Consider the following 24714-nt stretch of genomic DNA (forward strand, 5'->3'; position numbering starts at 1 on the left):
TTTTTTTTTTTTTGATCAATGTTGCATTGTCACCGGGTTCTGACCCACGGCCCAAGTTTCAAGTCTCTAGCTCACCGGCAAGTTACAAAAATCGATCGCAAGATTCCCCTCGTTTTTCAGGGATTTGTAGTTATCGCAATTGGCACTCCACCCAGCGGAACTTCGTTTTCTATAAATTGTATTGTCACCGGGTCTCGAACTATGTTCTAAGTAACAAGTCTCTAGGTAACCGGGAAGTTAGTTAAAAATGGATTGAAAGATTCCCAAATTAAAATTACTTTTCGTAATATCTCGAAATTTGTTTGATCAAATATTGCATTGTCACCGGATTCTGACTCACGGCCCAAGTTTCAACTCACCAGGAAGTTACTTAAAAATCGATCGCAAGATTCCCTGCGTTTTTTCAGGGATTTTCGTTTATCTCGATTCGTCTGCCACCTGGCGGCATTTTGTTTTCCACGAATTGTAGTGCCATCGACTCGCAAACTCTGCGCTAAGTTTCAAGTCTCTAGAACGATCCGTGCGCCACCTAGCGGATGTATACTGTACTCTTGGAGACCGAATGGCCAAGTATGTGAAGGAATGACTTTTATTCAAAAACTATAAACGCTAGAGACAACCCAACGGGAATCTTTTGGAGAGTTCGCATGGCATATTATGATTTCTTTTTAAATAATTTTTTTTTTCTTTTTAATATTAATTACGAAAATAAAAATGATTACGTTCCCTGTGCTAAAATCACGAATAGAGTATATCTTAGTCGCTTTGATGTGCACTTTCACTCGTAAAAATTCCCCGAGGAAACTAAAACCCTATTTAAAATTTTTTTTTCTTCAGGACACAATTTTAAATATCAATCAGCCCAATTCTAAACGAAAATTCCGTGCGAGTTTTCTCCCTTCTCCCATTCCTCGTATTCTAAATAAAAATTCCTTGTGAGTTTTTTCACTTCTCCCTTTCCTCCTATTCTGAACAATGTTCAAAAAAGCGGAAACCGGTTATGTGAGAAAAGTAGGTATTATGAATGTGAGGGAGAGGGAGATTTCTCTGCCATTTCATAGGAGTTTTTTCACTTGTTAAATTAAAGGGAATGCATCAAAATAGTTAAAGGAAATTGGTTATTTTAAGAAAGAACACTTATTTGTACAAATTTGTGCTAAAAGATGTATTTATATTCTACCACAATATTCTCACTGTTAATACAACAACAACTACAACCACAATATTCTTTATTTTAAGTCGAAAAGTATATCATAAGCAACGGTAGAGCTCTTGGTATACAAATTTGATGCAGCCATCCAGAAATTGCGCAAGGATTTTTTAATAAGGCTTAAATAGATTTTGGCATATGATGAAGGACGAATTCAACTCAACTTGGCCGCCAGAAAATTGCTTTGCTGAATGAAAGCAGGCAACTCCGGCAGATTTGTGTTATGCGGCCGTCTTCTTCTTATGTTCCGCTGTTGATGTTGCTGTGGCACCAATTCATTACTCATTTCAGTGAATACCACATGAAATGCAATAAATACTGTGCAATGTTTATATTTTATTTTTTAATTTCCAACAAATTTGCAACAATAATTAAACTTTTCAATTTTTTAAACAAAATAAGAAATGTGCAACGAAATTTCAATTGACAAAACAGCTGACTTCGAAAATTCGAAATTCCTATTCCCCAATTATTGTTCTCCCTAGGAGAACAGAATTGGAGGAATTTTTCCGCGGGTATAAAAAAAATCCGCGAGAACAAAATTCCGCGAGAATATTTAGAATTGGTCTGAATATGTTTTATTGAATGTGTAAATAAAAATAAATAAAATGATAGTTTTCATAATTTTTGTAATGATTTACTTTAATAAAATGAAAACTATTTGTGGGATACTTAGAACTTTCTTTTTGGACTTTAGAATTTAATGGTTAAAGCTTAAGCTTATAAAACACCAGGTTATCCCTCAAATTATGTGCTTTTGTCAATTTGCAATGCTTGTCCAATTGCAAAGCTTCTTTATATTGATGACAGCTGATTTTAGAATGGTAATACCATAGAGGCCAGAACCATGTACAGCAGCATCCCGTTGTGTTCCGTTATATATATAAAAAGAACTGGAAGACCCGGCAGACGTTGTCCTGCCATAAATATAGGCCATACTTTAGGCTTTTTCCGTCTGACTCTGCCCTCCCCCCTCTTCACTTTTTCCTAATCCTTTTATTCACTCCTCCCTCCGTCTTTTTCGCTTCATCTATCTTCATCTTCGTCTCATTCTATCTCATTCTCAATCTCCTTCTCTCTTTTCTCTTCTCGCAATTCCTTCTCATTCTTCTGCATCCCTTATTGCCGGTCCTAGAGGGTGGTATGTATTTTATTCCAGTCTCAGTCCCACTCCAACTCTCAGTCCCAGTCCTAGTCCTAATCCCAGTTCCAGTCCGTCTCTGGATAATATATTACTCTGTACCAAAGCACTCATCAACAGCTTTCATTTGATATCCATATTTTATAAACACTGTCTAGGCATTCACTGGCCCACGTTTTGGCCTATATCTCGAGACCCTGTACCTGTAGTAACCACCGTGCGAGGTTTACGCAACTTGTGTGAAAGTTTGAACAAAATCGACCGACGCATCTCTTCAAACACCGGCGACCAACTAACACACATTTTAGCCTTTCTTTATATATATATATAGATTTTTATTTTTCACACTTCACTATAATATTAAAACGAAATGCAGATTTTCGTTGCTTTTAAAATTCGGCTTAAAAATTGCACATGGAACAACTAAAGATTCTCCTGTCTTAAAAAAAATGTCATAGTACCTCTAAATCGCGGGCCCCCTCAGAAACCCACTCCCCCACCCTCTCGGCGGGACCCCTCAGAAACCCCGGGTCCGTGGGTAAGCCCCCCGCTCTCTTTCGATGGGCCTGGTGATGTGCTATACTTGATATCATTAGCTATAATATTTTTTATTGATAAGCACGTTGTTTAATTAAACACCAAACTATTACACGGAAGTATATCCACACCACCTGAAAATATGAGTGCCACTGCGTATACGTAACATTTTAATATTACGTATAAACAAATAAAAAAATTGCTATAAAATAATATTGCGACTATAAACTGAGATATAACCTATCCTATATTTGAAGTTAGATCAAACTACACACGGGGTGCAAAACAATTTCAAAATCGGTTTAGTAGTTTAGGAGTCCATTGGACTCAAACCTGTGACACGTGTTTTTTATATATTAAGATTTGGTTTTTTTAAATGGCACTACGCCAGTTCTTAAATCTTATTTCGAGAATTTTCTTTTATATATGTAAATGTGTTGTATCAATCTGGCTTGTTGCCATGTTTTTTCATGTCCCGTCACGATCCGTTATATATAAGGCGAGTTGGTTTTTTTATGGCACCACGCCAGGTTTTAAATTTCAATATGCGATCAATTACAAATTCACTGATACCTGTTAGGAGTGCAAAACCACCACCCTGACTCCAGGACAGTAAAGCACTGCATCTCCCAACTCCGCCAAAACGCCAGAAGGAAGCACAAAGCCAACCCGCTGGGGTCAACAACAACAACAACAACAACAAAGCCAACCTTGAGGCCTATTTAAATTTTCGGCTCAACAAAAAAAGCTCGACAAATTGCATTTGAGCCGAGGATGACACTGCACGACCACTCCGACGAAACGACTAGAACGGAATCTAGAACTTTTTTAAACTGCTGCATTAACTTTTTCTTCGCGCACTTTTTACGAGTGACAGCGCTCACTAAAGAGACTATCAGAGCAGAGTGTGCATCGTTACAAAACGGAACAATTCAATTGTATAGTATTCGACTTTACGATGCACGATACCAAACACAAATTAATAAAATACTTGACGAATCTCGAATAGTTTTTGTGTATTGTATTTGTGCGGTACAAAACTCTTAGTGTGCACTAAAATACACAAAACAGGCAACTAAGTGTGCCGGCAAAAATGCATGCACCATTCGAAGGAGTTTTGTGTTTCACTACGCAGGTAGTCAGGGTAAGAATTTTAGTTTAGATGACAAAGGCTTACTAGTTTACCGATTTCGTTGAAATTTGGTACATAGGAAGCTTTTGCTTAGGTTAATATTTGGAGAACGTTTTTTTTCCGGAAAGTGGACCAAGGCCGACCTATCCCAAAAAAAGTTTTATTGTTTTTTTTTTTTTTAATTTTGGTACATAGGTAGCTATGACTTGAGTTGATAAAAGGGAACATTCTTTTCCGAGATGCGGACCAGGGACCGACCTTTTCGAAAAAAATTGTTTAATAAAGCGAACCGGTTGACTTTTGGCACATGTGTAGCTTTTCACCTATTTTAATATTTTTATATATTGGCTTTAATGAGTTTTTTTGTATTGAATACCGAAAACTGTATTAATTTTTCTGACGTGTTTTGGTACAACAGAAAAGATCGTTTCATTTAAAAATATTCGAAAATATTCAGTACCGAAATATCTTATTAAAACAGAAATCCACATTTCCATTTATCTTTTTTTAACTGTGTATTTATTTATTATATTTTATGGCATCAGGTTTTTTGATTGGTGAAAGAAAAAAAAATATCTGAAAATGCAACACAATAACATGAACATTCATTCTCATCACAGCTGGGAACTAGATTAATAATTAATAAAACTTGAAGGGAATTGGTTTAATTTAAAAAATAATACTTTTTAAATAAAGTTAGAAATATTATAGGCGGCGATATTTACAGTTGTGTTCACAAAAATAACAGCACACTTATGAAATTGTTGCGCATAAAATAAGTACGCCTAAATTTCAGTATGCATTATACTCAGTGGCAACTGAGATGTGCCTCTTCATTTTAACTCTACTTATTCTGTGCTTCTATGACCAAAACTGTGTGTGTCTACTATTTATCGCAAACGACAACTATAGGTTATACACTATGACAAACAGAGGTGCGTGTCTCCACCTTCCAGTATTACCCGTTTTTTTTGGCTCACCATGGCCAGAGCATTCCCACATCAAATCCCTCAAGCCGCGTGAACTGCTAGGGTTCATCAGAGATGTCGGCTTGGATAAGGAGCTGTGTAGAAACTGAAGGCACAATAGACCAATGGTCGCAGTGCGATCCACAATTAATTATCTATTTATCTATCTTACCCGTTTTGTAGCGAGCTATTTACCAGTGCTGCGAGTCTTTAATAATTGCCGCTAGATGGGTCATAATACTTAACACTAATTGTTCACATCCTGCGCACTATACGTTAACTTGGGCTAAAAGCTCCCTATGTACCAAATTTCAAACAAATCGCCCAATTAACACATTTTTATGAAATAGGTTGGTCCCTGGCATACTTTCCCGAAAAAAATGTTTCTTTAATATTGACGGCATTCCGTTCTAGTCGTCTGTCGGAGTGGTCGTGCAGTGTCATCCTCGGCTCAACTGCAATTTGTCGGGCTTTTTTAGTTGATCCGAAAATTTAATTAGGCCTCAAGGTTGGCTTTGTGCTACCTTCTGGCGTATTGGCGGAGGTGGGACATGCAATGCTTCACTCGCCTGGAGTCAGGGTGGTGGTTTTACACTCCTAATAGGAATCGGTGAATTTATAAGTTTTAAAACTGGCGTGGTGCCATATAAAAACCAACTCGCTCTATACATATGTATATAAAACGGATCGTAAGGGGGCAAACAAATTACGGCGTATAAAAGAAAATTGCTGAATAAGCAGCTCATTTTACAAACTATGCAATAATCAATGCATATCTACATCAAACTGGAATGTTTATTGCAAAAATTTAAATTCGCTTTTTTGTGACCATGAATAAACAAATTTGTCAAATTGAATATAACCTGGCGTGGTGCTATTTAAATACCAATATTATTTTAAAATATGAACAATTACAAAAATTAATACCAAATCGCAAGCTGATACACGTGGTTCTGGCTTCTATGGTATTACCAAATAGACTAGTTGTGGAAAAATAAATATTAAAAAACATTTTGTGACTGGCGTGGTGCCATTTAAAAACCTATTGAATTGAAAATGCTGTCGGAACATAATCTGGTTTTATGAAGATCTTAAGAATCCCTACCACAGAAATTATATCTCTAAAACAAAAAAAAAAAATATTGACTTAGCAAGAACCTACTATGTACCAAATTTCAAGAAAATCGCTCAACTTTTCTTGGAATAGGTCGTTTCCTGGTTCACTTCCCGGAAAATAGCTTTTTATTATTAACTCAAGCTACCTATGCACCAAATTTCAAGCAAATTACTCGATCCCTGGTTTACTTCGAAAAAATGCTCCAAATGTGAACCTTAGCCAAAAGGTACCTATGTACCAAATTTAAACCAAATCGCTAAACAAATAAGATTTCGCCATCTAAACTAAAGTTCTTGCCTGGACTCCGCATTGTAAAGTTTATCCTGCTTGATAAACAACATTTGCCGAAGATAGGTGATGTTGACAATTTGATTGGAGAAGCTTGTTATTGCACTGGCTACCCTTTGAAAGGGTTGCGCTACAGAACCTGAATCCTAGGATTTACACTCTAAGCCGAAGCTATATTATTTACATACATATGTGTATACAATAGCGGAATTAAACTTACCCAACATTATGATCCTTTATAAGAGGCTCAAATTTCGGGCCGCCTGGTATGGCCATATTAAGAGCCTTTGCCGTAAAGAAACTTTTGGGATCGAAAAGATAAAAGAAATTATCATCAACCAAATCAGTGAGCAATTGATTGGCCAGACGATATAATGTTGCCAATTGTGGTAATGTCAAATTCCATTTACGATATGTCGAGCCGTTTACATAGGGTGTTCCAACTAAAGGTCTATGCTCGTAAAACCATTTATATACGGCAGCATCTTCCTCTGCGTCTAAATCAATTTGAATTGCCTCTAAAGGTTCAACGTCTAACACGTTGTCAGCATAGTCTAGAGGCGGCTCCTCGTCATCGAATGGTGGGAATCGCATACGTTTGAAATGCCGTCGATCACGCTTTTCCCGACGCATCATAATCCACATAGTTCTACAATATTCAATAATATGGTTCATATGTATAATTATACGAAATTTTTAATACGGTTTACTCACCCCCATTGCGCTATATAAACGGGTTCAATCACCCATGGAATTTCGTTGACAAATGTTATAGCGCCTGTTATATGATATAACACTTGTACGTCCCTTATCTGCTCCCAAGGCATCGGCATATTTTCAAGCAGCTTCAAAACTGCATGTGGCATATATTTCAGAGCACCTAGATAAACACGTTTATCATGTCGATATTTACGTGAGGTCATATCGCCGTGATCGCGTATGATTTTGCGTATATGCTCTGGTGGCATATCCTCTTTTTGAGCATCTACAAACCCAAATTTTCGCTTCTCTGCAAATCTTTTTGATTGTAATTGGGCCCATTTTTGTGCCTTTTCCTGCAATTTCTCTTCTGTAATGATGTCCGGTTTGGGTGTTGGTATTTGTCCGAGCTGCGATTGACTTATAGCACCAATACCACCCCCACCCATACCTCCCGGTGGTGGCATACCAACATTTCCATTGGTTAATGGTACTGACAAGGGCGCACCCGGCGGTGGTATTTGTTGTATTTGATTAGCCATTTGATGTGCATGCATTTGTGCATGCTGTGCTTGAGCTGCCGCTGCATAGGCCTGGGCATGCTGCTGTGCCATAATTTGTGCCGCCCAGGCATTGGGCGGTAACATATAGGGAGGCAGCGACATTTTGGAGCGCCTTAGTTAAAATTAAAATCTAATCACACTGAAATAAGAACAAATAATTGGCTTATGTAGTTTGTGAAAATTCAGTCGACGGATACACAAAAGTGTCTAGCGACGACAGCTGCGCTCCCCGACAGCAGAGCTCTATAGCAAAAAATTTTTCATATCGTGTTTAGTGATAAATAACTTATTCAAATAAGAATTAATAAACTCACCTTTTCTGCTGCAATTAATAATTTATTTTTCATAGAATTATGCAATAATATAATGAATATATCTCAATATTTCTCCGAAAAAAGGTAGGCATAAAATTTGTGAAACGTTTTCTCAACGAATCGCGGTCACAGAGCTGCCAACTAGATCTAAAATACGCACAAATCACAACAGAAGATTGCGCATTCACGAGCTCAAAATTGCTTCGTTCTGCCAGAGAGGATAGATAGAATAAGAGACGTCATTTCATGCTTTTTGCGAAATTTATTTGTAATGTCCCATTTGAAGGGTAATTTTAAATTGCTTCTACACATTTTCATGAGGTATTTTTGATAGTTTTAAAGGATCGTAGTAATTAAGCAATTCATCCTCTTTCCAACAATTACAATATATATTAACATAAACTTCTTAAAACTGTGCAGAAGGCAATTTTCTAATACCCGCCAATCAGGTACATTACAAATAAAAATTGAAATGACGTCTCTTTCTATCCATCCTCTCTGGTTCTGCGCATCGACGTCACACTTGATTGCTTGAGCGAATGAAAGAAAGAGAAAAAAAACAAGAGCTAACGGAAAATGACGTAGAAATTGCCCATAAAAAACAGCTGATCTTTTATTTACATGCGCAATGCGCAATGATGTATAATTTGTGTAAAATACGCTCTTCTTTTCAACGCAGGGTGACACAGTGAGAAAATTTCATAAAAAAGAAAGAAAATGTTGCACAATTAAGGGCCAATTAATAGTGACTTAAGCCGGAGTCATAGGTGCCGTATGTAGTATCGCTGTATCCGTGTCCCTAACGTAATCAGCTGTTTATCGTTACGATGGTAAACCAAAACCCAATTGGTTGGCTACGATACGGTTACGACCTTAGCGGCACCAATAATCGGTTACCGATAAAGCACCAATGTCTCCAGCTTTATAACCATATATGATACCGTCGCCGGGGATTCAAGGGGTTGTGTAGCGCAATATATAGCTTCTCCAACCCAATTGTCAAGCTCAGCTTCGAGCGGCGAATCCCGTTTCACTAACAGACGAGGCTCTGGCGACCCCAAGCTCCTCATTGAACTTGGGGGTGGGGAGGGAGGGATTGCCTGAAGGTTTAATGTGGCCATATAAATCGTTCCCGAGATGGTCGGGCCAGCACCTTAATGGTGCTGTGTTACCGGAGCGTATCGGATCTGTATCCGACAAAGGACCATCACATCGATAACACTCCCCAAAGCCTTCGGGGAGTAACCTAATCGCTACAACAACAACAACAACAACATACCGTCGCCACTTCAAGTACCTCTTATGCTGTAAATAATGATAAGCCTCAGCACGCCAATGTTGTATCTGCTGATAAATCTGATAATACTAATAATTATATAAATTCTGGTGTGCAACCTGAGGCCCCCAGGGAGGTGACTGCTGTGCCGCCTCGTAGGTCCATATTTGTATCACGGCTTCACGCATCGTTGACGGAAGATGACAAAATTAACTATATTGTATCCAAGTTTGATTATAAACCTATTACATTAATTTTAAGTATGAAAGGGACATCACGTCTTTTAAAATATCAGTGCCTGATGCATATTTTGACAAAATTCTTGAACAGTCTTTTTGGCCGAAACATTCGGTGGTACATTTGTTCACAAAAACATAAATGTAAGAAATTCAAAAAACTTACCGGACTCGGCAAGAATACCACAGACGTAAATATCGGTTTGTCTTATATATCTATTCATTATCAGAATGTTCGCGGTTTACGATCCAAATTGAGTTCGTTATTTCTAAACAGTTTTTCGTTCACAGTGCAGATGGTAGCGTTTGCTGAGACCTGGCTTAAGGAAGATAATTAGAGATTTTCTCGTGTAACTATGTCGTGTATAGGCGCGATCGTGTATCTAGAGCGGGTGGTGTCCTTATAACCGTCGACTATAGCCTACCGTCAGAATTACTGTCGTTGGACAATGACTCTGACATTCAATATATAGCAGTAAAGATCTTATTACGTAGTGCTAGTCTATTTATTTGCTGCTGCTATATTCCGCCACGTTCGGATATGCATGTTTATACTCAATATAGCTTATCTATATTTTACAGTTCTCTCGATGGTTTCTTTGAATGCTGTGTGCCTCTTCGTCATGGTAATACTGGAGCGGGCAAACCCCCGTGGTTCTCAAGATACCTTGTATTAAATCTAGGCTATACAAACGATTTAAAATATGAGGATCATGCTCCGATTTTTCTAAATATTTAGTTGCTAGATCAAACTTTCATCGTCTTAATCAGCAGTGCCATAAATGTAACTTAACCCGTGTAAGCTTCAATTTTTTAACAACCCGAAACAATTCTTTAGTTTTGTCAATTCCAAGAGAAAAACCTCAGGATTTCCGTCTCCTTTTGGCTATGGATGTAAGAACGCAAGCTCGGATGATGATATTGCCAACTTATTTGCTGAATACTTTTAGTCGACCAATTCAATTTATATGTACTTCTTTATTATCACCCAATCAACGTGGTTTTGTGCGTAGAAGATCACCACAACCAACTTGTTTGAGTGCACCTCTCTAGTCATGGATGGATTTTTATCCAATAAGCAAACCGATGTTATTTTTGCCGACTTCAGCAAAGCATTTGATTCTGTTAATCATGAGCTTTTAAGTCATAAACTTGACTTACTGGGTTTTCCGAAGAATTTATTACTTTGGCTTCGCAGCTATCTCTTAAATAGAACTCAGCGAGTTATGTTCACAAACAGTCTCTCAGAGTCGGTTGAAGTAACTTCTGGTGTACCTCAGGGTAGCCATTTGGGTCCATTACTTTTTACCCTCTTTATAAATGACTTTCCAATGGTTATCTCATATTCCCGTGCTCTAATGTATGCAGATGATGTTAAACTATGCTATACATACCTGCCTTCTGACTCTTCCCGTTGATCTACTTCAGGCCGATTTGGACTCATTTCAATTATGGTGTACAGTAAATCTACTAGTTTTGAACTACTGTAAATGTAAACTAATGAAATTTCACAGAGTCAACCCAGTTTTAAAATCCTATATGCTAGATGGTGCTCCTTGGAGTGTATATCTGTGGTACGTGGCCGGGGTGTTCTTTTTGATGCGAAGTTGAGCTTTAACATGCATATTTCATCTATCGTAAACAAAGCATCAGGTGTACTCGGATTTATTAAAAGATGGGCTAAAGAATTTGATGATCCTTATTTAACCAAGACCTTTTACACATCATTGGTACGCCTTATACTTGAGTATTGCTCCTGTATTTGGTCCCCCGGGTTTAAAAATCATATAGATCGAATTGAATCAGTACAGAAGCATTTTCTAATCTTTGCTTTACGCGGTCTTAACTGGGAATCAGATCAACATCTTCCGCCTTATAGATATAGACTTCTTCTCATTAGTTTGCCAACTTTAGAGAATAGAAGAACATTACTCGGGGTAATGTTCCTTCATAAACTGATTATCGGTGAGATAGACTCCACTGACCTTGTAAGCAGACTGAATTTTTCTGTTCCTGCGAGAACTACAAGACACCATGTACTCTTTCATTTACCCATTCAACGGCGTAATTTTGCCAAATATAGTCCTATTCGCAATTGGTGCTCGCGCTATTATGAACTGTACAACTGTATTAGTTTTGAGTATTCCATTGCTGCTATCCGTAAGGAAATACTCTCACTTCTGGCATGATAATTTTCAAAGATTTGTAAATAAGATTTCAATTTTATTTCATTATTAATTTTAACTAATTTTTATTTTTGATTTGATTTATGTATTAATTAAAATTTAACTTAATTAATTTGATTGTTTATCATTTAAGTTTTTACTTTAAATTTTGTTTTTACACTTGTGTTTTTTTCCTTGTTATTTGTATTGTATATTAGCCGTGTTTTTTAACACGCGTATATCCATTTACGCTTAAACTTTATATTGACTGCTAAGGGACAAACTATAAATACAGCTCTGAAATTGCTGCGCATAAATTTTGTCCTACTAAATTTCAATACGCATTATACTCAGATGTAACTGAAATATGTGTCTTTGTTTCACCCTCTACACTAATTCTATGTATTCTATGTGTGTCCACAATTCATCGCAACTGATTCAGCTATATGTTATACCCTATGGCCATCAGAGCGTTGCGTCTCCGCTTTTCGGTACACCCTGTTGCTGTAGCTAGTTGTTTAACCACAGCCGCTGTAATTTTGGCATACCCAAAAGAAAAAATTGTGAACATAATTGTTTTGCGCGGATATAGTTTTGGTCTCCAAACCGGTGTTGGACCCGCCCAGGGTGATTTTTTGTAAGCGCGTCCTAAGGCCGCAAATGCAGAGAGGTGTTCTGCGCAAAAATACTATGGATCCCACCCCCGGTTTCGGAGGGACCCTTGGGTAATTTTTCGGTTTTTAACGAGTTAAGCCGGAGTCATTGGTGCCGTATGTCGTATCGCTGTATCCGTATCCCTAACGTAATCAGCTGTTTATCGTTACGACGGTAAACCAAAAACCAATTGGTTGGCTACGATACGGTTACGACTTTAGCGGCACCAATAATCGATTGCGTTGATTTCCATAAGGTTGGTCGAATCAGCTGTTATAAGGTTACCGATACGGTTACCGATAAATCACCAATGTCTCCAGCTTTAAAATTTTTTTTTCCGCCTTCGGATTATTAATACTGATGTCAAGACGCGTCGTTTGAACCACTCTCGAAATTTTTCGTAGCGTATTAGCAGTCGACCCCTCAACTAGACTTTAACACTTATTTTTTGTGGAATATGATTGTAATTTATTGCGTTTTCTTAATTTTTATTAAATTTTCACCATTAATCGATCGCATTGGAGACGGTTATGGATATGGGTATGGTTACGACTATGGCGTTAGGGTTATGGAAGTTTAATTAGCCCTTTACATGCCAACCTAATATAAACGCACGCAAGTCATTTTCTGTCAAAAATGTCTCATGCACATACAACTTGTGTGAGAGCAACCCAAATTGAATTTGCTGCGTGAAAACCTAACTCGATTTCCAATTTTTGTTCTGCGTGACATTTAGATTTGACGTTTGCAAACATGCTTTACATTGTCGCAACGCATGCTTATTTGGGTTAGGGCAAAAAACGCCGGTTGTTTGCGTGCGCTAAAAAACGCAGTGCGGTTTTATTAGGTTGGCATATTAGGCTTAGGACAGATCAACCTGCACTGCACTACGCGCCAAAACAATCCTCAAAAAAGTTCCGCTAATTGTCAGACTGCTATGTCTGTCCTCAGCTTTAAAAAGTCATTCAGTCAAAAGATTTCCAAAACAAAAAATGGTACAATTTTCCATTAGTCCCCCACGCTTTGAGAAGAAACACACATTAGATTTGATAGAGGGATCGTCTTATATACCAAAACTAATTTTTTATCTTCCGGAGACTTTTTGTTTTTGGAGCTCTGCTTCTCACCCCGCAGAGACTCACACCTCGACCACTCATTAATTTACTGTAACTCCCTACTCCAGACCAAGGTGGATCTGATCCAATTTTAGGGAGAAATTGACAGATTTGTGACTTTTATTTTCCATCGGACGATGAAAATGCATAAATTTTTACTTGAGTGCTCCAATTAATAATTTTATGGAAGTGATAATATTAAAACAAAAAAAAAAACCATACACTAATTTCTCTACAAGATCCCATTAAAAAATACTTGTTATATTATACCCGTAAACGTTAATGGTGCACTAATGCTATATATAGCCCAAAAAATATGTGGAGATGCACCGTTGGTCACTTATAATATATCTCAGCTTAGAGCTTTTACTGTAAAGATTTATTAAACCTCATATTTTAACCTACGTTTTCTCCACTGCAGTTTTATTTCACTTTTTTTTCACTTTGAAAAACCTATAAAGTGGGTCTGCATGCCCAGTTGCAATTTTTGTCAAGTTGTCACGATGCTGCATGAAAAGTTGTATGTGACGGGGCCTTAGTAAAAAATGTATAATTTATAACAATTTTAACTGTTCTCTCTGTTAAGTTCCGAAAGTTTCACTCTGTTTTTTTTTTTTCAGTCAAAAATCCATTAATAGCAACGCTGCTATGATTAGAACTAATTTTTCACATATTTTGTCTTTTTTATTACACGTAGTGCATTTTAGTTAATTTTTCATTGTGCGTGATTTTAGGGAAAGATTTACAGAAATATTTAATATTCTACTCTTATCATTGCATTGTGAAGTACTTTTAATGCGAAATAACACACAAAATGTTCGCTAATCTGAAAAACAAACTCATAGAAGAAGTCAAAGCGTCGCCATCCAAATTCCAGCAATTTGCGGTAATTGACCAATACTGAATATGGCTATATTTCTCAATTCTAACTCAATCAAACCCAGTGATGTCAGTTTAAATTAAATTATTGCCAAATTGTAAGCCAGGAGTTGCTTCCAATGGGGTTGAGATGAGTGTGGTTTGCCTTCGCGTATTTGGTTTTTGTTATAATTATGTTTTATCATTGCTTCTTAACTAATCTCTTCCATTCCTCCTCCTCTCACCCCATTTATTCCTCTGTGACCGAAATATGGTGGTAAATAGGCCGCTGTCTCATCGTCAGCAAGTACAACACCCAGTGGGTCGGAGTCTACAACAACTACGACTACAACAAATGAGAATTTTTTTAGCATTACCGAAGAAGGTAATCAAATCATTTGGAGTTTAAAGTTAGGAAATTAATTTTATTACCTAACTTTCAGATACCCCACAAAATTCACCATATAAAGCTTTAAAATCACCAGCTGGTGCCACGGGTGCACGCGTACATCACAATGGACCTGGAGAATCAGGTGGAGCAATACCACGTACGAGAAAGCTTTCAAATTCATCAATGGCCAGCGATGTATCCTTTCGCTTGCCAGCCTATGAATCCCCTCCCGTTAGTATGACATAACATAATTGGTAAAAAAAATCTATGTAATGTCTGTTTCAGCTTTATCAGCTACAGTCTGATTTGGATTCCAATTGCAGTGAATTAGAAGATACAACATCCACGGCAAAGTTGGATGTGATTACCAAAGAGCAACTGTTTGACGCTTATAAAAAGTCATTAGATCGCTATCAGCGATATCGAAGTCGATATACAGATTTGGCTAAAAAATATAAGGACTTGGAGAGGGACAGTAGCAAAGCGCGGGTATGTATTATGTAACATTTCATCATAATAATTACACGTCTTGTTCAGTAACTTAAGGCTTATGAAAGATGTATGATTTACAATCGCTTTTTATCAGAGCTTTTCGCACGCTTAGAGATAAAATATGAAGATGTTGTAGCAGTGCTTGGTCCTATCCAATAGGCGCGACAGACCGCAAATTGTCATCAATATCCTCTAACGGGAGTCCAAGAAACTTGGGTAACATTTAACAAGACAGTGCATCATCTAATTTTTATATAAAGTTGTCAAAGGTGGTATCAAAAGACGCTTTCGTTCTCCGTTTTTAGAATCCGAAAGCAGAAACTAAAAATTATATTTCTGTCGAAAGATATTTACAAAAAATTATAAAATGACCAGAGGGTCCGAAATATGAGGCCCGATCCATAGTTTTTTTGCACAGAACACCTTTCTGTGTTGACGGCCTTCGGCCCCGATTTAAAAAAAATAACTGCATGGATCCAACACCGGTTTGGGAATCAAAATTAAATGCGCACAGAAAACATTTCTATGTGTGTGTGTACAACAAAATTACAACAGCCATGAACATTTCAAACGATTTTTTGCTTATATCGCGTCTTTGGATACCAACTTTGATAATTAAAAAAAAAAAAATTAGATGGTACAAAACGTTACCGATACTTGCAGTTTCAACAAGGATGGACCAAAGTGAGAGGGGTGTTAGAGGCGTTGGATCCACATTGATAGAGACGGTTGGTGTCATGTGGAGACACCAGAGGTAAGAGTTTAACCTGTTACAGTATCCAGATCCAAGTTGAGCTAGAGTGATGCGCGTCTTCCTAGATAGAGTGTTTTCCTTTTCTACGAGTTCGGGGTATTTTACTTTAAGAACTGGGCTTGCTGGGCAATTCCTGGCATTGAATTCCGACGTTTTTTTGTAGATATCACTGTGGACCTGTTTGTGTTTTTTTTTTTCTTAATACGGCTGTTTTCTCAAGTGCCGTATTTCCTCATAATGCTTGCGAAGATGACTTCTTAAGCCCCTGTGGGGTGTGTCCCCTTCAATCAGATGTGTATTGGTATGCCCTGGTTTGTGGAACAGAAACTGTTTGGTCAGCATTCCATTTCTCGTCTCATTGTGTAGGTGGTGATCTGGGGACACAAGAAGAGCAGCCGGTTCTATGTACCGGAACGACTCGGGATTTTTCTCGATCAAGAGCTGTCATTTCACTGTAACCACATGTAAGATATGAAGTGATAAAGCCCTTCTGTAGTTTTAGACTTGTAACCTCACAATCAAGGAATGCGGCCAACCTTTTCAACTGCGAGGTTTCACATCGCTTTCCAAGGCAGCCGATTCTATATACCGGAGTGGTTCGGGATTTTTCCCGATCAAGGGCTGCCATTTCAGTGTAACCTCATTTAATTTGTTGCGTCGCTCCCACAAATTGTCATCCTCCCAGAAAATCATTGCAGCGGGACTGCGCCATATTCTCCTGCTCCAGGAAGGTATGAAACCCAATACGGGGCCAGATCTGATCCCGGTCCAGATAAATGGTTTGCTGCGTTTCCCGGATAAGAATATTTTAAGGACGGTCACACTCTTGCAGGGTAGGTACATTGCACGGGGTGTTCTGGGCTAGATCCCTAAATCTTACAAATATTTTGTGGCACCTTGCTGTTCTCGCCCAAGGGCGTTCCGTAGTCTGCTCCTCCGCGTGTATATTCTGACCCACTGCCCCCCGCCTTCTCTCCCTCTTTTTGGCACTACCACACGAGTAGGTCAGGGAAACAGACCCGTAGTCTCCAACACCTTGCGCTCTGTTTGCCAGCACAGAATATATATACTCTGTCCAATGAAGTTCCTGTCTTGGACGGTGCAACTTTCCTAGCTGTTCTGGTCTCAGCGACGGCAACCCGCCATGTTGTTGTTGGGGCAGTTCTTCTTGCTCAACTTTTATCTGTTGCTCGTACATACGCTTCCCAAGGCAGCCGGTTCTATGTACTGGAGCGAATGGATTTTTCCCAACCAAGGACTGTCATTTCAGTGTAACCCCATTCGCTTCAGAAGCTTCGAGGGAGATCTTAAAGCCACAAAGAGGTGGACGGTTGGTGCTCAAATCGCGGACGAGACGATACATGTGTACACAGATGGTTCCAAAGTAGTGGAAGGATTGGGTCTGCGGTATACTGTGCTGATCCGGAAATCAACAGATCCTACAGGCAGCCGGAAGCGGAAATATTATTTCATATCATTTCATTTATTTGCAGTCAATGGAATAAATCCTTACAGACTAAGTATATTAAATAGTTCTTTAATTCAATGTAGAACTAAAAGTATGAAACTTATATACATATATGGACCGGAGAACTTAAAAGCAGAGTTTAAAATAATTAAAAATTTAAACCTTGGTAGTGAAAAATCCAATGAAACCGTAACGCTCAGTGAGTTAAACTCACGTATAGCACGGGCAATAGGAGCATTACAGGCATAATTAGTTCTAAGATTATCACCATAAAAGGGATAGAAATTTCGGGGAGAACGTTGAGGGACATTAAATCGAAACCGCTCCAGCAAGAACGGGCAGTCAATAAACCCATTAATAATGTTATAAGCGAAACTTTAGCAGATAATAGAGATGAGAAGAATAAGTAGGCATAGGTTCAGAGAAGTTTACAGGTCGAAGAGCATATTTAAGAAAGAACTTCTGTATACGCTCTATTCTGCTTACAGCTGTCTGCTGGCTTGGCCTCCAAATAAAAACTGCATATTCCAAACGCGACCTAACAAAGGCCGTTAATAATAATTTGATCGTATACGGACCTGAGAATTTTATAGTATTACGGCTAACGAAACCAAACATAGAATATGATTTAGCAGTCATATAGTTTACGTGATTGTTAAACGAGAACTTACTATCAAAGATAATACCAAGATCTTAGCCGTAACCAAAGCAGTAGAAACCCTGGCAGAGAATAGCCTAGCTGCAACCGTGTTAACTTTTATATTGACTATCAAACAGCAATTAAGGCATTAAGCTCGCATAGCATCCAAATGCGTGTTAGAGTGTAAGCAGTCTCTGGAGAGAATCGGGACAGGGAGAAGCATACATCTAATTGGATCCCAGGGCATATGGGAATAGATGGGAATGGAAAAGCGTATGAACTGCTAAAAAGGGCGCATTCCTTGAAGCTTGCTCTGCAGACGTCCCAATTAGACTGGGCGAGATTAAGCGAAGGCGAGAGGGGCACATGATCGACCAAGCGGGAAAGGCGTGGGCTCAAGCGCGGGGCTGTTTTGTGTCGAAGATTATGTGTAGGTCTTACAACCTTAGACTAACGAAGTTGCTTTCATCATTAAAAAGAGAGGACTGTAGACTCATGACGGGTATTTTGACTGGACTCTGCCTTCTGGCGTCATATGCCTTTAAATTAGTCTTGGTCAGTGATAGCAGATGTAGGAAGTGCGGGTTGGAGGAGGAAACAATCGAGCACGTTCTGTGCTCGTGCCCTGCGCTTGCCAGGCTAAGTCTCCAGTCTATTAGGAGTGATTCAGCTGTTAGATCTAGAAACAGCAAGTGGCTCAAGTCCTAGGAAGCTTCTAGTATTTGCCAAGAGGACGGAGTTATTTTATAACATAGGTACTGGTTTTTGATAGGGTTTTTCAGTTTGGTCGTTAAAACAATGGTAACACTACGGACTCATTAGGTCTATATGAGGTCCTCCTGCACCGGCCAGTTCAACCTACCCTAACCTAACCCCATTTAATTTGTTGCGTCCCTCCCAAAAATTGTCATCCTCCCAGCATATCCTTGCAGCGTGACTGCGCCATACTCTCCTGCTCCGGATTTGCTTGATGGTTTTGCTGCGTTTGCCTGAATAGAATCTTTTTAGGACGGTCATACTCTTATCAGGGTGTCACGTGCAAGGGCTAGATCCCAAAACCCGACGTCCTCGTAACTTTTATAAATCTTTTGTGGCTCCTTTCTGTTCACGCCCAAGGGCGTCCCGTAGCTTACGCCTTAGAAAAATTGCGGTTTAAATCAAAACCCCCACCACAGAACAGTACTCGTGGCGATAAACCTATCAAAAGCTTTGGATACGGTCTACCACGGCACGTTACTGCAAGACCTGTAAGGTCTACCCTTCTACCAAGTCTTAAAAGGTGGACTGCAAGTTATCTGGGTGGTCGGCAGGCTTCGGTGCAATTTAGAAGCGCAACATCAAAGCCAAGAAGAATTAAACAAGGGGTGCCACGGGGTGGTGTCCTATCCCCACTTCTGTTTAACTTCTACACATCAAAGCTACCTTCGCCACCAGAAGGAGTTACTATCGTTTCCTACGCCGATGACTGCACAATAATGGCCACAGGTCCAGGCCCACAGATCGATGAGCTTTGCAACAAAATTAACGGCTATCTCCCTGATCTCTCCCGTTTCTTCGCCTCGCGAAACCTGACATTTGTTAGCGACTAAGTCATCTGCGACCTTATTTCCAACATGGACGTCCCAAATGTCGACCATTTTGAACATCCACGTCAATGGCACTACGCTACCAACTGTCTTACACCCCAAAATCTTGGGTGTGACGTTCGATCAGGATCTACATTTTGGTGAGCATGCAGCCGCAATTGTACCGAAAATCTAGAGCCGCAATAAAATCCTGAAATCTCTTGCTTGCAGTACTTGGGGTAAAGATAAAGAAACCACTTATAAAGCAATAGGCCAGCCGATTGCATGCTACGCGTCCCCTATATGGTCGCCAAGCCTAAATACTACTCACTGGAAGAAGCTACGGGCCCGCCAAAATGCCGCCCTCAGAACCGCCATGGGTTGTCTTCTTATGTCCCCAGAACACCATCTACATAATGAGGCGAAAATACTCCCCATTAGGGAGAGAAATGAAATTCTAATCAAACAGTTTCTGTTGAATACCCAGAAACCTGGGCATCCCAACAGATATCTGATTGATGAGCCTACACAGCCCAGGGGCTTAACCTTCCTATACTCGCGCATTGGTCCCTGAGACCGACGAAACAATTTTCGTAATTATTCTTATTCACGAAAATCTGGAGAAGCCGAGCTCTATGCTAGCTGTCGGATTTGTGGCTTACTTCGTTTTAATGCACGCTGTGCATTCGTGCGAAGCGTACGTGTTGTAGCATTTGGCGCCAATCGGTCCGTGAGACCGACGCGAGTATGCCCTGATTGTTATGGTGAGGCCCAAAACTAAGCCAAACATAGATAAATATATACTTTGATATGTATTTTATTATTATTAAGAAGTTTATTTTGTTTTCAAGAAGAAGTTCAGATTTTATTTTTGTTTTCCTACATATTACTTAAGAAAAATATCTCAAATTTGAAAATTATAAAAGCCGTGTGAGTTACGACGGATGTCTTTAGGAACACTTCGAATTCAAAAGCGGTGTACGGTAGGGTTGTGTACTCTCTCCGCTTTTGTTCATCGTGGCATTGGATGGAATTATGAGGCGTGCGACAAACGGCAGGCATGGAATACAGTGGACACCTTTCAACCAGTTGGAAGACTCACAGAGGCACAGACCTACATTATAATTTAGAAGCCGTGGACAGATACGCCAAAAGGGCCGGGCTAAGTATCAATACCGTCAATACAAAAATCATAAAATGCGGTTATAATGTTTCAGCAAGACCAACAATGTTCACTGTCGATGGAAACGAAATTGAATGTGTAGAATCCGCAGTTTACCTCGGCAGTATTATCGCAAACAGAAGCGGTGCGGACGAAGACGTTACATCCCGCATAAATAAAGCAAGAGCGGCTTTCGGCCAACTGACAGTAGTATGGAGGTCTAGTCATATATCATTGAAAACTAAGCTGCGACTTTTTAATTTAAATGTTAAATCAGTGCTCTTTTATGCTTGTGAGACGTGGAAATGTTCAAACTTAATTGAGATGCGCCTGCAAGTTTTTATTAATAAATGCCTACGCCGAATCCTGAAAATTCGATGGGCCGAAACAATAACAAACGACGAATTATGGCGAAGGACAAGCCAAAAAAAAGCAGCCACAGAAATTGCAAAACGCAAGTGGTCGGGGATTGGACACTCGATTAGGAGGCCTCCAGACAATATAGCAAGGCAAGCATTGCGGCGGAACCCGCAGGGAAGCAGAAGACCCGGGGCGCCAACGAAAACCTGGCGTAGAACTGTCGATAAAAAGTTGGAAGATGCAGGTTACACGTGGAAAGATGTCACGAGGATAGCAGCAAAAAGAATAAGATTCAAATCGGTTGTCGAGGCCATATGCACCAATAGGAGTTAAGGAAGGAAAGAAAGAAGAAATATAGAAGTGATGGGTATGGTGGAGTTGCTATTGCTGTCAAAAATACTAATAAATCTAGAAAAGTTCCTTTTACTTCAGTTTTTGATGTTATTATAATATAGACAAAAAAATTTAATCCTAATTTTTTAAATATTTGTTTATGTTAGTTTCCGCCTAGTGTAAATGTTAATGATTTTAGTAATGTGATACAAAAAATTTTAAATTTCTTAGAAAATGTTCCAAATTCATTTATTCTTGGTGATTTTAATGCCAGGAGTATTCAGTGGGGTGATTCTTTGGATTCTTCTCGTGGCAATCATTTGTTTAGTTTGATAAATAATTCATATTTTTTAGTAATAAGTAATGGCGATTATACTTATCAAAAAGATATGAGGGTGGATCAAGGTACAGTTCTTGATTTAGCTTTATCCAATAGTAGTTTAACTATTCATTGGGAAATAGATAAAACTAGAATTGGTGGGAGTCATCATTTCCCGATAAAAATTAATGCCAGCACTAGTCTTAAAGTACCTACTTCCTTTCTTGCTAAAAATAAATTGTTTTATGCTTCAATTTCTCTTGAATGTGATCCTGATTTATCTGTTTTTGAAAGTAAAATTCAAGATGAAATTAAAAATGCTACTTATAAAGTGACTAATGACAGAAAACCAAAAGGTAGGTGGAATTCTGAAGATGATAAAAAATATCGTTTTTTGGCCATTGCGTTTAAGAAGTGTAGATATTTTCCTAGTCCAGAAAATGTGGAAAATTTAATCCAAGAGAAAAGAATGGAAAAAAGTTTTTTAAAAAATGTAAAGGATAGTTTTAATGAAAAATTGGATGATCTAAATCAAAATTTAGGAAAAAATGCTTGGAGATTTGTAAAATCAATTAGAGGTGGTATGAATAATAGTAGTGATGATAGATGGAATGATAATAATAATGAAAAGTTTTTGGATTTACTAAAAACTCAGGTTCCTAATCATGATGAAACTTTTCCTATTAACAAAATTATTCCATGTCTTTCCAATTTAGAATTGACTTAGGACGATATTATAAAGGTTCTAAGTAATAAAACTAGAGATTCTGCTGCAGGCTGTGATAGGATTACTTATAAGATGATTAACGCTTTATCGGATGTGACTTTGAATAGTCTTCGTACTTGTCCTCATGATGTATTTCTTTCTAATCAAATACCTGATAATTGGAGAACTATCAAAATTGTTCATATTGGTAAGCGTGATTGTGATCTTTCTAGTTTTGAAAATTTCAGGCCAATTTCTCTTATATCTCTTTTGTTGAAGATAATTAATAATTGTATTAAGGATAGGATTTATGAGTTTTTAGAGGATTCTAAAAGTTTACCAAATAATACTTTTGCGTTTAGGAAAAATAGATCTGCTTCTATGTGCTTGAATCATACGGATATTAGTAATGCTTATAATTGTGTTGATGTTAGGGTGTTAAAAATTATTCTGGAGAAGTTTTGAAGACAGCAATTTTATATTGAATGGATTATTACCTTTCTTGCGTTTAGAAGACTTAAACTTGGACATTTTTCTACTAATATTTTTAATGGGCTTCCTCAAGGTAGTTGTTTATCTCCTATTCTTTTTAATTTATATACTGCTTGTTTACATGATATTGTTAATTCAAATACTAAAGTTTTTTCAATTTGCTGATGATTTTTTTATCTTATCTTTTGATAAATATTTTGAGAAGGCTAATCAAAATTTACAAAATCAGATAGAAGTTTTCAGTTCTAAATGTTCTTCTTTAAATCTTGGCTTTAAGATCGCGGGTTCGAATCGAGCTCAAGGCCTAACAATAATTTTTTATCATTATTATTGTTATGATAAATTTTTTCTTAAAAATTTTCTTAAATTTATCATAACAATAATAATGATAAAAAATTATTGTTAGGCCTTGAGCTCGATTCGAACCCGCGATCTTACAAATCAGTAGGCCGATATAACAACAAAAATTGTTAATCTTGGCTTTAATTCATCTAAAACTAGCATTTTGAATTTTAGCAAGGGAACCAGTAAAGTTGTCTCTGTAACTATTAATAATCAAAGAATTCAAAAGTTAAGAAAGCTAAGATTCTAGGTCGAATGGTGAATAATTTAATGAATGCTAATGATCAGCGGTGGGCACCACTACATTTACACAGTTACCAAATTGAGACTGTGTTAGTAAACACGAACGCGTAGCGAGAACGAAAGCAAAATCAATTATTTATTTAGTTTGATTTCAATGCTTGAACGGTCAGCACGTGTCACACGCATTCTTTGGTACTCTGTTTTAAGCGCGCGTGCGACACTTCCTTACTGTTGGACCATCGAAATCATTGTAAATTTTACCAAGTAGCGCAACTAACAGCTGATCGGTGAAAATTCGCACATTCACACGCACAGTTCTCGACTCAGTTCCAAAAAAAAACTTTAGATTATTTAATTCAAATTTTAAAGTGAGATACTCCTTATAAATTTATGTATACAGAATATATATGGCGTTTTTGTTGTTATTAAAACAACAGTTTTATTTATATTACAGCTGTTATCTTTTTTTTTTAACTTTGAAAAAACTCCGAACACCATTCCTTCATTATATGATATTCGACTGCCTAGTCCACTGCCTTCCACTCTATTCGCAACATAACCTCTACTTAAGCTGCCAAACTATATAGTAAACAATGATCGAAATCAAACTAAAAGAGCTGTCGTTGATTTTGACGAAGTGGCCGTTAGCTTTCGCTTATCGTATACATATATGGTCGCTTAGCGGGTGCTAAGCTATCGCCAGCCCCGGCTAATTATCATCACTCAAAAATTTTAAATGCATCCTCTTCTCAGATTAATTTGTTTAAGTGTCTTACATATATCAAATCTGGTTTACATCCAAAAACAGCTTTAAATCTTTACAAATCGTTAATTAGATCAAAACGTGAATATGGTATTACTACTTCAACAAATGTGTCTAGTAACTCTTATAAGAGTATAATGACTTAACAGAATAAATTTTTGCGTAGGTGTCTTGGTTTGACTCCATCAACTCAGATATATTTACTATTGCGCTTGCTAATGAATTTCCTCCAGCAGAAAGGGCACAATGGCTCATGGCCAAGGAACTTATTAAGCTTTTTATTCTTAATGATCCAATAATTGGCCCTATAACTAGTAATCCATTTATTAACTCCCCATATACTAATACTTATTTACGTTTTCAGGAAGTTTTCGACAATCTTGATATGATTAACAGTGGTTCTTTATCGTC

General features: G+C 38.1%; 2 protein-coding genes across 4 annotated transcripts in view; one reads left to right on the plus strand and one right to left on the minus strand.

Annotated features, from left to right (window-relative positions):
* Positions 1-8104, minus strand: part of Prp8 (pre-mRNA processing factor 8) — a 64189-nt gene extending 56085 nt beyond the window's left edge. For 2 of the 3 annotated variants that reach the window (XM_067776685.1, XM_067776688.1), the window contains exons 1-3: positions 7970-8104; positions 7108-7898; positions 6614-7042 (exon numbers count right to left, since the gene is read on the minus strand). In XM_067776685.1, the coding sequence (XP_067632786.1) occupies positions 6614-7042; positions 7108-7757 (1079 nt within the window). In that variant the 5' untranslated portion in view covers positions 7758-7898; positions 7970-8104. The remainder of the gene's footprint in view (positions 1-6613; positions 7043-7107; positions 7899-7969) is intronic. The other variant, XM_067776687.1, reaches the window with a different exon arrangement.
* Positions 8105-14042: 5938 nt separating this feature from the next.
* The window catches only part of LOC137245659 (golgin subfamily A member 4-like), a 37541-nt gene continuing 26869 nt past the window's right edge, over positions 14043-24714 (plus strand). The window contains exons 1-4 of the mRNA XM_067776689.1: positions 14043-14301; positions 14559-14658; positions 14717-14895; positions 14950-15153. Coding sequence (XP_067632790.1) covers positions 14230-14301; positions 14559-14658; positions 14717-14895; positions 14950-15153 — 555 coding nt within the window. The 5' untranslated portion in view covers positions 14043-14229. The remainder of the gene's footprint in view (positions 14302-14558; positions 14659-14716; positions 14896-14949; positions 15154-24714) is intronic.

This window comes from Eurosta solidaginis, chromosome 3 (genome assembly GCF_040869045.1).
Source record: "Eurosta solidaginis isolate ZX-2024a chromosome 3, ASM4086904v1, whole genome shotgun sequence".
NCBI classification, from domain to species: domain Eukaryota; kingdom Metazoa; phylum Arthropoda; class Insecta; order Diptera; family Tephritidae; genus Eurosta; species Eurosta solidaginis.